The following is a 13,459-nucleotide window of genomic DNA, read 5'->3' as shown; positions in this document are numbered from 1 at the left end:
TCCGTGGTCATCTTTGGATTTATGGAATGATGCTTTAGTTGAATATAAATGCATTGTTCATATCTCATATTGCAAATCTATGAACTACAGATTTCATCTGAATAATGAAAATCTTTTTGTTTATTCGGTTTAAAAAATTATGGCATGCCACTGTATCATAGTGGTCAAAATTTACTTTTATAAAAAAAATAATTAAAGGATCAATAACAATTGTAGCTTTGGGCTAGAACAGTGGTTCTCAACCTGTGGGTCCCCAGGTGTTTTGGCCTACAATTCCCAGAAATCCCAGCTAGCTTACCAGCTGTTAGGAACTGTGGGAGCTGAAGGCCAAAACATCTGAGGATCCACAGGTTGAGAACCACTGGGCTAAAAGGTCATTCTTTTCACCTTTCTAATACTCCAGACAGTAAATTACAACCTCTCTGTTTTTGTAAGTGGGAAGAATGTCGAAAAATTCCATTCATGGTCCAGTTCTTTGGAGATGTAGTTACTCTCATCATGTATTTTTCCTTGTATTTTCCCTTCTTCTTGAACATATACATACATAGGTTCTCTTTTTCCATGCTTCTCAGATCCTTGAGTTATCTTTTGCATTCCCTCTGCCAACATTGGAGTTCAGGGCTGCCCATACAATTTCATGACTCCTATGATAAGAGGGCTCTAGATTGATTGAGTCACTTTACTAAAATCTAGACAGCATTTTAGAAAGCTGAGATGCTTTCATGGTTTGAATATTATGCAAAGATAAGCTGCAAAGTAGGAATATTGGTTCCAGTGTATGTTCTTATCTATGTGCAGCATTGCTGTCATAATAAGTCATGTCTGTCAGATTTGCATGGTAATTACATTTTGTGTACTTGCAGCAAACTGCCTCTGTGGCTTTGGCAGAATGCTGGCTTCCATAACTTCCTGACCTAATTAATTGTGACAACTGTTTGTTTGTGTTCTGCAGGGGTTTATAGCATTCCGGAAACCATGGCCCCAAATGATTTTTGTTTCAAACACATTAGTTGAGGTCCACGTCACAAAATATGATGGGCCAGCTTTTCCCTATATAGTATTTGCTCTTAAAGCAGTGGTGCTTAAACTTTGGAAAACAGTTGTCCCACCTCAAGCTGGGGATTAAAGCAATCTCCTTACAACTGAGCTGTATTATTTTGTAACTGCTCATTGCTCCTGAGATGCATTCCTCTGCAGTCATGCTGGGCTTCCTTTCAGGGCTGCTTTCATTTCTTACAACACTGCTATGCCTTTGATGGAGATCTCACCACAAATGAGGTAAGCCAAACATATTTCCATTCTTATTTTTAACTGATGTGATCTTTGCATTTTTCAAAATTGCCCCATAGGCCAAGAATTTTGTAATTTCTGTAACCTGACAAAAGCCAGAATGGATATCCCTGGAAGCTAGATTTTTAATCTGTTGGTGAACCAGAAGATTGTATTATATAAACAGGTAAACTCACATTATTTTAGGGTATTCCGCCAACTTTTAAACTATAAGTTTGGCTTGGATGTGGTGGAAAGCAAAAGCAGCAAATAAGCATCGCAAGCAAATAAGCTTGCGATGAAGCACAATGAATTATGGATTTACATTTTATCAGTCTAACAGCAATAACTGTTCTAGAATAGATTTGGCAAAAGGAGATTCCTTGATCTATGGAACATAATTTGGATGATGGATGAAAATACTTATATTCTGTTTTGTTTGAAGAGAGCTTCCAGAAAGAGGCCTCCTAACTCTCCTAAGCAATGCAGCCATTCTGCCTTTCCCCCCTTAACATTTGTTCAAGAAAGAAGAAACAGTGGGGAAACATGGAAGGATTATTAAACAGAGATCCCCATCTAGATTCCCTCTTCCGTTTCCTCTGCCTCCTCCACCTTCTCCTCCGCTGCCACCACAATAACATTCTGTAAATGATCCAGGATAGCTTCATGATAAAGCCTCATCTAAGTTTTCTGTATGTCCTATAAGAGAGGGCCAACATAACTTGATGGAGTGCCAGCAACCCATCAGTATTCTTCCACATTAACATACTGTGTTTCCCCAAAAATAAGACAGTGTCTTATATTAATTTTTGCTTCCAAAGTTGTGCTAGGTCTTATTTTCAGGGGATGTCTTATTTTTCCATGACAAAGAATTCACATTTATTGTTGAACAAAATAAATGAACATTTATCATGTATTGTATAGTGGTTGTCATTACAAACCAGCATAACCAGACAAACTGTGAATCCTATCAAGAATTTCTTGTTACTACCATTATTTCCATGTACAACAATATATGGTACATACATTTACCAATCCTGTGTGCTCTGCTGTTCTGTTTGGCGGGCATGCTTTCAAACAAAAACTTTGCTAGGTCTTACTTTTGGGGGAGGCCTTATATTTAGCAATTCAGCAAAAGATCTAGGTCTTATTTTTAGGGGATGTCTTATTTTCGGGGAAACATATCCACTGAGCTACAGAATAAAAAAATCATTTCCCAAGGAATTCTGTGAATATAGTGAACTTTTGCCTGCTTCCTACATTCAAGATAGAATTAGGGTTTGAATCTGGGTTGTTTAGGCCCAGCAGGTGAATAGCCAAAGGCTGGAGAACAAGGGTTGTCAACCTTTCTACCTATAATTACCATGCATTTAGACAAGGAGATGTTTATTTTTACAGGTTATTAGAGGTTAAGATTATTACAAGTTAAGATGTCTCAACTCTACTAAATAGTTTTGGCTGCCAAAATTCCTTTAATTTTTACTGTTTTGTATCAGACACGAGATGGTGCAAGGTTATCTAACTCCAGATATATGAAAGTTAGTGGGGAAATGTTAGTGTGGAAGCATAATAACTAAGATGAAACATATTACAAATTCTTTTCTCGAGGCAACTTACATGGGGACCAAGCCCAGCATAAAACAAGGAATTTAATGTTACATAATTAAAAACATATAACAAATAAACAATATAATTAAAACAATTAAAAACGGAAAGTAAAAACAAAAATACATCAATCAACATCATACCCAGTAACTGCAAAAAGTGGGCATGTTCAGATATGAGAGGGAAGGGCAAGCCTTGTGCAAATACAGAGTAATAGGTCCAGGGCTGGAAATAAAGTGCTGGAAAAAACATTAAATTAAGGCTGAGCAGCCATGATTGCAAGCTAAACCGTTATTCAAAGGCATGTGGGAGCATCCAAGTTTTCAAGTCTACGGAAAGTGGACAGAGTGGGGGCTAATGTAATCTTCCTGGGGAGAAAGTTCCAGAGACGGGGGCCACCACCGAGAAGGCCCTCTCTCTCGTCCCCACCAACCGTGCTTGTGATGGAGGTGGAAGCCAGAGAAGGGCCTCCAAATTTGGCCTCAGAATTTGGAGATATTACTTTGTTGTATTACAGCTAGTATGGACACTGGGATTCTGGGATCTGGACTTTAAAAAACTGAGCTCTGGGTAGCCTAGACCCTTTACACTCCTGAGGTACTTTCAGGCAATATGCTGACTAGGTCTATAAAAAAATTAAAAATAAATGAGTTTCCCAGTGTCAAAGGAAGACTGTAGACACACATGGCCTCACCTATACACATGTCCACAGCCATATTTGACTGTTAACTCCATCTCTGTGATAACCTACTACTAAATAGTAGCAATGTGCCTTTTTTTCGTTAGTCCTCGTAATTCAGATCAAATTAGTTAAATTTGTACTGACAAGGCACTATCCGATATGTGGGCTTGGCCTGCACCAAAATTTTAAGAATTGAAACTTACCCCATACTTTTTTGTTTTAGTTTTGTAAATCTCGGAAGGCTCCCAAAGTCAGTTTCATATTCAGTGCAAGAAAGCAAAGCCAAAAAGGCTGCCTTAGTGCCTGCCTTGTCTTTCCTCTGTAAATTAATGGCCTCTCACCACTAGGAACGGGGAAAAGAGGGAGCAGTGTTTTCTGGGAATAGCACAGAACTCTGGGAAATGTAGTTTGGGAAAGGAGTCCTATGCTAGAGAATTCAAAAGGCCCTGACCTAAACTACATTTTACAGAATCCAGTGCACTTCTCAGCATCACAGAGATTTGCCCCTCCATTCCCGGATTATCAATGTCATTTCCTAATTGGTTCTGTCATAAAAACATGGTGAAGGTTTATTAGACTGCACTAACTTTGTCTTTGCTCAAGGGACATTGTGTTATAGCACATTTTGCTGTCCACTAATTTAACATCATCATCCACACAAAAACAAAGTTCCTAGAGTAGAATTACTACTTTCAAAGTAAGGACTACACAATTAAACAGGAAATAATACTGTCAAACTAGGAACATATTTTCTTTATTATTAAAAATGTTGTTTATAAAAACTTTGAAAATTCCCCAAAAATTTGTGGATAAGTAAAACGTTCTGAACTTTGGTGGGCTAAGAGTGTAGTAGTGAATTTTACCCCAATATCTGTAAAAATAAGGGAGAATGGAACCCCTGAAGTTTATTGTTTCTCAGTGGGCATGCTGGCTGAAGATTTCTGTAGTAGTAATAATAATAATAATAATAATAATAATAATAATAATAATAATAATAATAATAAGACGACCTGGCTATGGCTCACAAATGGGACCCTGAAGAAGGAGACAGAAGGCCTGATCCTTGCAGCCCAGGAGCAAGCCATCAGAACAAATGCAATTAAGGCCAAGATCAAAAAATCAGCTGATGACCCAAAATGCAGACTGTGCAAGGAAACCGACGAAACCATTGATCATATCCTCAGCTGCTGTAAGAAAATCGCACAGACAGACTACAAACAGAGGCACAACTATGTGGCCCAAATGATTCATTGGAACTTATGCCTCAAGTACCACCTGCCAGCAGCAAAGAACTGGTGGGATCACAAACCTGCAAAAGTATTGGAAAATGAGCACGCAAAGATACTGTGGGACTTCCGAATACAGACTGACAAAGTTCTGGAACACAACACACCAGACATCACAGTTGTGGAAAAGAAAAAGGTTTGGATCAGTGATGTTGCCATCCCAGGTGACAGTCGCATTGACGAAAAACAACAGGAAAAACTCAGCCGCTATCAGGACCTCAAGATTGAACTTCAAAGACTATGGCAGAAACCAGTGCAGGTGGTCCCGGTGGTGATCGGCGCATTGGGTGCCGTGCCAAAAGATCTCAGCCGGCATTTGGAAACAATAGACATTGACAAAATCACGATCTGCCAACTGCAAAAGGCCACCCTGCTGGGATCTGCGCGCATCATTCAAAAATACATCACACAGTCCTAGACACTTGGGAAGTGTTCGACTTGTGATTTTGTGATACGAAATCCAGCATATCTATCTTGTTTGCTGTGTCATAATAAAATAATAATAATAGTTTTATTTCTTGCCTGCCTTTCCTCACGGCTCGAGACGGGTTATAGCATTATTGAAACATAAACACATACATAATAATTTTAAAACACTCTATAAAATACACATATTAAAAATGCCTCCATTTAAAACAATGTTATTTTTACCAAGCCTGTACTACAATAATACTCTGAACCAGGGCTGGCTCATGTAAAACCTCCTCTGCCATAAATGGTTATTTGAAAATTGTTAAATGAATGTTGAATTGCAACTGTTATGCTCACACTATTTCCTAAAGTGGTAAGAAGTTCCAGGGACACAGCACTTTGTCATCAGGTCGCTGAAAACATCTTGGCATTTAGGAATATATGAACATTTAGTGAGAAATAAAAGAGGATGAGTAAAGGTGGAGGCAAGCATGGTACGTTCATCAACAGACAGCCAAATCCTGTATTATCCCTACAGATAGCCGGAAGCCTAAATGGCTCAGAAAACCCCAGTGCTGCTCTTCTTATCGCTCCCCTTAATTTAAAATGCAGTCTGTCTTCACCTGAAACATAAATTATCCCATTATTCATGGAGGTTAAACGTGGGGTGGGATATTCCTTTCATCTCTTTGGGTGGTGCTGGTGGTGGTGAAAATCGTATGAAAATTACTTACCATGGAAGAACTTCACTAGCTATGAAGTCCAGGCTTTAGGGCAGCTGACATTAAGTTTCCAAAAGGGCTACTTGCACAATATGAATCGAAACTCATTAGATTAATTTACAAAAATCTGCCATTAATAAGTGGGGCATGCATTGCCTATATGATGCAGAGATTATGGACCTCATCACATTGATGAAAGGCAGCAGTGCGATTTGCCAGCCTCCGTGGTGAATCCATGTGCCAATCCTAATGCCTCACACCCTGCTTTGCCCACAGCGACGCTTCCCCATCACATGTGGGGAATCGTTGCCATGCGGCTTCCCCCCCATGCTGGTCCGGTTGTTCCCTATGGAACATGGCAAGCCTCTCATGTTCTGGACGAAGCGTTATAGGACACTTGCAGCACGGTTGATCTATGGAGCCTGACCAGAAGTGAGTGTGCAACATGAGATGGGCGGCGTGGGGATTCGTAGATCAGCTGTGCTGCAACTGTCTGACGCTTGCAGTCACCTGTGCGATGAAGTCGTAAGTGAGGTGCAACTTGTTCACAGTTGCTAGATTCTAGCATTATTCTTCCCCATAGACGTTAATAGAGCCTCCGTTGGCTTAGTGTGTTAAAGTGCTGAGCTGTTAAACTTGCAGACCAAAAGGTCCCAGGTTCAAATCCGGGGAGTGGAGTGAACACCTGCTGTTAGCTGCAGCTTCTGCCAACCTAGCAGTTCGAAAACATGCAAATGTGAGTAGATCAATAGGTACCACTCCAGCGGGAAGGTAACGGCGTTCCATGCAGTCATGCCCGCCACATGACCTTGGAGGTGTCTACGGCCAATGCCGGCTCTTCGGCTTAGAAACGGGGATGAGCACCAAACTCCAGAGTCAGACACGATTGGACTTAACGTCAGGGGAAACCTTTACCTTTTACCTATAGATGTTAATAAGAAGTAACAGAAGACAGATTAGCCCTATCTTTAATATACTTACTGTGTAGCAGGTTTCTAAACATATTGTCAGTCCTCCATTTCCACAGATTCTGCATCCATGGATTCCCTCATCAAAAGTTTGAATATACATATTTTTAAAAGTAAAAGAAAAGAAAAGCATGATTTTGCCATTTTATATAAGGGACACCATTGCATAATAGGACTTGAACATCCACACATTTAAAAAAACCCTCATCCATCACAGATAGTAATAAAACATGCAATAGAATAGAAGGACCACATACCTTCAATGCTACATATTAACAAAGAGAAATCATTATAATCATAAATTGCGATGTTTTATGGAGAATAATAATATTCCCATTTACACAAGAAATAAAAAGTTGAAATGGTGAAATGTCGATTGTATAAAAGGATTATTGCAGAACTTAACTTCATTGGTTATTTGTCTTATGAGATTTTCCTTTCTTTACATTTTAATTGTTGCTGTTTTTTTTTTAAAAAAAATTAATATCCTGCTTAGGACTTAAACCAGAGAAGAAGTAGGTCACAGACACAGCCTGCCTAGGTGAGAATACCAACAAGCTGGTCAGCATTTTTCTAAATGAGATTTAAAATGTAATTAGGGAAGATTTTGTTGTTCAGTCTAATCCAATCCATAAGTCAGTTGTGGCCACAGTCTGTTAGGAATGAAGGCAAAGTTATCTTTACATTTGTGTCATTAACAACCCAGTACCATGCGTATCTACTTAAAAGTAAATCAGACAGAGTGCAATGGCATTACTCCGAGGCAGGTGCATTCCAGCTACTGGTAAAACCATCTCAGAGGATTTCTTGCTTTTAAAAAGCCTATGGTAAGAGGGTTTTAACCAAGGGCCACATCAGCCTTATGGTTGCCTTCAAAGGGCTGTTTGTACAGTACAGCTTATCCAACCTTCACTTATCCAACGTTCTTTATTATCCAATGCAGTCTGCCTTTTAATAGACAATGTTTTGTAGTCAATGTTTTCGATACATTGCAATGTTTTGGTGATAAATTTGTAAATACTGTAACTACTACATAACGTTACCCTGTGCGGAACTGCTTTTTCTGTTGATTTGTTGTAAAACATGATGTTTTGGTGCTTAATTTATTAAATCATAACATAATTTGAGGTTTAATAGGCTTTTCCTTAATCCCTCCTTATTATCCAACATTTTTGCTTATCCAACATTCTGACGGCCCATTTATGTTGGATAAGGGAGACTCTACCGTAATTGTAAGACTGTATAAATGTAACTGACAATGAATGCCTCGTGGCCCACATAAAATGACATGGTGGGCAGCCCATGGGTCTTGCATTTGACACATGTGGCCTATGGGGTCTCCTTAAGTCAACAAGTGACTTCTAGACAGGCAGTCCCCGAGTTACAAACATCTGTCTTACAAACAACCCATAGTAAAGAACAGGAGTGAGACAACATGAAGTGACAGAAATCTACTCTTGGAAGAGAAATTCAGTCCTGAAAGAGTGATCATGGGGAAAAGGTGTCTCAACTGAAGGTTTATCACCAATCCTTGTTTCCACAACAAGGCAATTTTTTCAAAATCCAGTTATCACAGGGACAGAAAGTAAGGTGGAATCTTCTGGACAGGGGCACAGACAGCAAAATAAACACCATGGGGGTGTTCACCCTTCTCTATGCTATCCAAAGTTAAAATACATTAATTTTTGGCTGCAGTTACACTTGGAAGATGTACCTGTTCCGACTGACAAACAAATTTAACTTAAGAACAAAAACTACAGGACTTATCTTGTTTGTAACCTGGGGACTGCTTGTACATGCAGGTCTGTCTTGGATTTTAGGCAAATACTGCAACCTCTAAACCAGTGGTTCTCAAACTGTGAGTTTCCAGATGTTTTGGCCTTCAACTCCCAGAAATCCTAACAGCTGGTAAGCTGACTGGAATTTCTGGGAGTTGTAGACCAAAACTCCTGGGGACCCACAAGTTGAGAACCACTGGTTTAAACCCCGTTCTCTGAGAGGCTGTCTCATTCTGGTTACTAGGGCTTGCTTTTGAGATGATTTAATCAGTATTATGTTATCAAATGCATTGTAATTGGTTCATCCTGCTATGCTTCAAGCTCTTAGTTGATCGGCCCATTGCTTCTTTTGAAGAAGGTGACAGGAGACAATCGCTTTCTGTGCTACAGTTTACAAGACATCTGTCTTTTGAAGTACTGTAGCTTGAAAAGAATTCCATGACAATACAATTGTAAAGGCCAACAAACCAATCCTGATTGAAAAGGCAATGCTATGCTTGGCGGTAGCTAGTGACTCCCATGTTAGCAGTGTGTCAAATCCACTTTGTGGTTTAGTTCTGAGATGCTATTTTGAGATCTATTTTGGTGATTAGTGTTTTAACATTCCAACTAAAAACCAGACTGGATTAATTACTAAACTGACATGGAAGCCACCAAGGCTCATAGGGAAAAACAAGGGGTGAGGAATATGCTACACTTGCAATTCAAGGGGTCCAGAGTAGTCCAGCTTTAGACAGGAAAACTTCTTGAGCCTTTTTGTAAAATAATGTTATATTTCTAGAAACAAAATAAATAACATACAAGTGCATTATCTTCACATGATTGATTTTGAGTTTCAAAAATAGAAAGTTCAGACATGGAAAAAGAACTTGGTACTTTATCTGACAGAGCAATTCTTATATTTTCTAAATCAGAAACAGTGTGGCACCGAATAATTTGCTGTTAACACTGCTCCTGACGCTAGATGCAAACATAAATCACGTAGTTCCAGACTACAGTATTGCATCATTCAAGGAAAGGTCAGGTTCATAATTCATAGTAAAGCATGCTTGATATTAGCTTTGGTTTGTTTATTTGCCACAAACTATCATGTGGACAATAAAGCATAACTTCTAATTATGGTTTGTGGGTCACTAACAAGCCATGATTTATTACTAGGGATGGATTTGGATACAGCAACAAGCCAGAATTCAACAAATCACAGTCTGGGTTAGTGTAACACAATGCTGTAGTACAGCCTGAGATTGATGGGTTCACTGGTGGTTTAGAGAGAATTATGGGATTTCCTGTGAGATTTTCTGATGGGAAAAACCTGACTCAGAAAGTGCAAGGTCAGTTAGAGAAGCCAGAAACTGCAACATTAAATAAGGTGTCGGGCGAAGAGCTAAGCGCTTACGTGGGAAAGTTGAGGAGAGATTTTGTGGGAAAAGAAATGACTTCATGGGTGTCTATTAATTGGCAAGTTATTTACCTAAGAGTTAATTCAGGCAATGTAGTGTTCAAGGGAGAAGCTAGGTCTGAGTTCCCTGGTTCTTGTTTCAAGTCAAGCATTGGTTTTGGATTCAATTATCTTGGAAGTTTTCTATGTTCTTGTATTTATATTCTTGCCCAAGATTTACTAAATAAACCTTTGCTTGTGGACTTGTGCTGTGCTTGTGACTTTCTGGCTATTCCTGGACTATATTACTCTGGGATTTACATGAGACATTTGCATTACTGCCTGATTATCATCTATTGTTAATCCTTTTTTGGATGATACATCTTCTTATTCCTGTTTTTTCATATATTTTTGTGTGTCTTTACAATAAACTGTTGGCTTGTACTTTGGACTCTTGTGTGAGGTTGTGGTCATAGGGGTTTCCAGGCCTGGGGTGCAACACACAACAAGCCGGACAAGATGCAATCAAATTACAATTACAATTTTCTACAGAATACTACTAGAACATAGCCATACAGCCCGAAAACTCACAGCAACCTACAATTTTCTAGTTTGACTGAAATTTTGTTCAGAGTTTAGTTTATAAGTCACATAAGCAAACATTGTGGATCCACACCTATAAAAGAACATCTACCTATAAGTTCATTTATTTTCCCAATTCAGCTCTGTATGATCAGATCACAACAAAGGATTGCTGTTTCCCAAGTCTGGGATGCTGCCAATGCCTGAGAAGAATGAGTTTCCTCAGACAGGTCAGACTTCTGCTATGGAAAAACTGGACACTTAGAAAACGGCAAAAGGTAAGCTATATTTATAAGCATGTACTCATACGGTTACACTGAGAATGAAGTGCATTTCCTCAAGGAGTTGCTATATTTAATTGGCATTTAAATATATTCTAAGATCGGCTGCACTTTTTTTTAATCTCATTCTCAACAAAGTTGATTTTACGGACAGAGGTTCAGAGGCAAGTTCAGAATTATGCGAAATACCTGAAAAAAGCAGCCCCAATGCACTTGATTATTTTACTGCTCAAGGCTTCCACAGAGAACAAAAACGTTAACACATGTTACCCAGCCTCACCAGAAAGGGAAGCCATGGCCACAGTTCACTTCCTGCCGAGGTCCAGCTATGCTCAATCAAATATAGTTTTGTGAAGATAAAAACAAACAGTGGGCTTTTGCCACAGGAAGCAACTATTCAAAACACGGGAAATCTTTTTCTGTGATTCAACTCATCAAAGGGCAGGAACATGTGACAAAGGTGCCCCATGTCCAAAACATACAAGATGCATTTGAGATAGTGTGGGTGAACCTATATCATCACAAGATGTGTGTAAACTCCACGTAGGATATATAGAGATGCATATCCTGTTCCAAATAGGGGAACCAATTCATATTGCCTATGTGCGTGTTTAGGCTTATCTCCTCTTCCCTTCACAATACTCATCTGAGTCCCAAAGATTCCTGCTATTTAGAATCATAAAATAATAGGGTTGGAAGAGACCACATAGGCCATCTAGTTCAAACCTCTGCCATGCAGGAAAAACACAATCCAAGCACCCCCGACAGATGGCCATCCAGCCTTTGTTTAAATTTAAGGTCTAGATTCCTGATTGAATCCAGATCACATTGAGCCGTGGTGGCGCAATGGGTGAAACCTTTGTGCCGGCTTAACTGCTGACCTGAAGGTTATCAGTTTGAATCCACAAGACAGGATGAGCTCCCGTCTGTCAGCTCTAGTTTCGGGGACATGAGAGAAGCCTCCCAGCTAACACATTCAGGCATCCCCTGGGCAATGTCTCTGTAGACAGCCAATTCTCTCACACCAGAAGCGACTTGCAGTATGTTCTCAAGTTGCTTCTGACATGATAAAAAAGCAAATAAACTGAGAGCAGTTGCACATAAAGGCCAGAATCATCCTAAAGACTTGATGCTGCATAATGCGGACTTACACAATTCTGGAAAACTATTTGTTCTGAGACTGTAAGGAGATATCTAGGTCCAGTTTATCTAATGCTTTTCTCAGGTGTTTTGCAGCTCTGTCCCCACCCAGCTTCACAAAAGGAAGTTTTTTTTTAAAGTTCCTTTCATTGCATTGCTGCTGTGAGTATATTTACACACAAACTGCCACCGTATTTAATGGATTATTAAAAACAAATTGTGTGTTTTAGGAGAAAGAAACACATTTGGAGAGAATGGTCAGCACTCTTAAACAGCATCAAAATTTTACAGAGCTTGTAGGGTTTACCTTAGGGCACAGCAATTACTGTATCTGAAAAATGCAGTGAAGGAAAAGTTATTCTAAACAAGGCAATTTGAGAACATCACAGGGTTGTTTATCATCCCGAGGGATCCAGAGGAAGGAATTCAGTCTCCAGTTCAACATCTGGGTCCTTTCAATCAAAGTCTAAAAAGGCTAAACAGTAGGCTGGGACATTTCCAAAGGGGAAAGGCCGGGTGGAAGAGTAAAGATTAGAAAGCCTAAGGCTGACATTACTGATCTGTTGAGGTTTAATTTAAGGCAAACATGGTGGTATGCCACTATATTTTGGAAGTCAACTACTAACCACAGAGTGGAATTTTTACATTTTCTACATGGAAATACTGAGCATAGGAGCACACATAGCTTAATTCTTAAAGAGCAACGACCAGTACCATTCTGTGCATGTTTACTTAAATCCCACTGTTTTCACACTTGTTAACTGAAGTCAAACTAACAGTGATTTTATAATTGTGGAATCTCATTTATTTGGGAAGAGCCCCTGGTGGTGCAATGGTTTAAACCCAAGTGCCGGCAGGACTGCTGACCAACAGGTTGGTGGTTCGAATCTGGGGAGAGTGGGTGAGCTCCCTCTATCAGCTCCAGCTCCCCATGTGGGGACATGAGAGAAGCCTGCCACAAGGATGGTAAAACATCAAACTTCTGGACATCCCCTGGGCAACGCCCTTACAGATGGCCAATTCTCTCACACCAGAAGCGACTTGCAGTTTCTCAAGTCACTCCTAACACGAAAAAAAAATTATTTGGGGGGTTTTGGCCATCCACATTATCCACAGAACTCTTTTTCCAGCATATTCAAATGGGTTAATCTTCCTGAGAGGATTTGTCACTGTCCAGTTTTCACAACTATACATAGAAACCTTTATGATTACTTTAGAAGAAATGGTACTTCCGAACTTAGCATGCATAGGATTTTAGCCTTAACTAAGATTGTCAACAAACAAGATGAATGGACAGGAACTCCAGCTCAGTGATAGAGCATTCATATGGCACATAGAATGTGATTTCCCTTTCATA

At 39.6% G+C, this 13,459-nt stretch overlaps 1 protein-coding gene across 4 annotated transcripts in view; it reads left to right on the top strand.

The window, feature by feature from the left end:
- Positions 1-234: 234 nt before the first annotated feature.
- The window catches only part of abca4 (ATP binding cassette subfamily A member 4), a 137,136-nt gene continuing 123,911 nt past the window's right edge, over positions 235-13,459 (top strand). For 2 of the 4 annotated variants that reach the window (XM_062977959.1, XM_062977958.1), the window contains exons 1-2: positions 240-1,278; positions 10,823-10,959. In XM_062977959.1, the coding sequence (XP_062834029.1) occupies positions 10,894-10,959 (66 nt within the window). In that variant the 5' untranslated portion in view covers positions 240-1,278; positions 10,823-10,893. Of the gene's footprint in view, positions 1,279-10,822; positions 10,960-13,459 lie in introns of all 4 variants that reach the window. The other 2 variants (XR_010005305.1, XM_003220057.4) reach the window with 2 other exon arrangements.

This window comes from Anolis carolinensis, chromosome 4 (genome assembly GCF_035594765.1).
Source record: "Anolis carolinensis isolate JA03-04 chromosome 4, rAnoCar3.1.pri, whole genome shotgun sequence".
Lineage (NCBI taxonomy): Eukaryota > Metazoa > Chordata > Lepidosauria > Squamata > Dactyloidae > Anolis > Anolis carolinensis.
The sequence above is the reverse complement of the archived record's forward strand: the minus strand, read 5'-3'. Positions and strand labels throughout refer to the sequence as shown.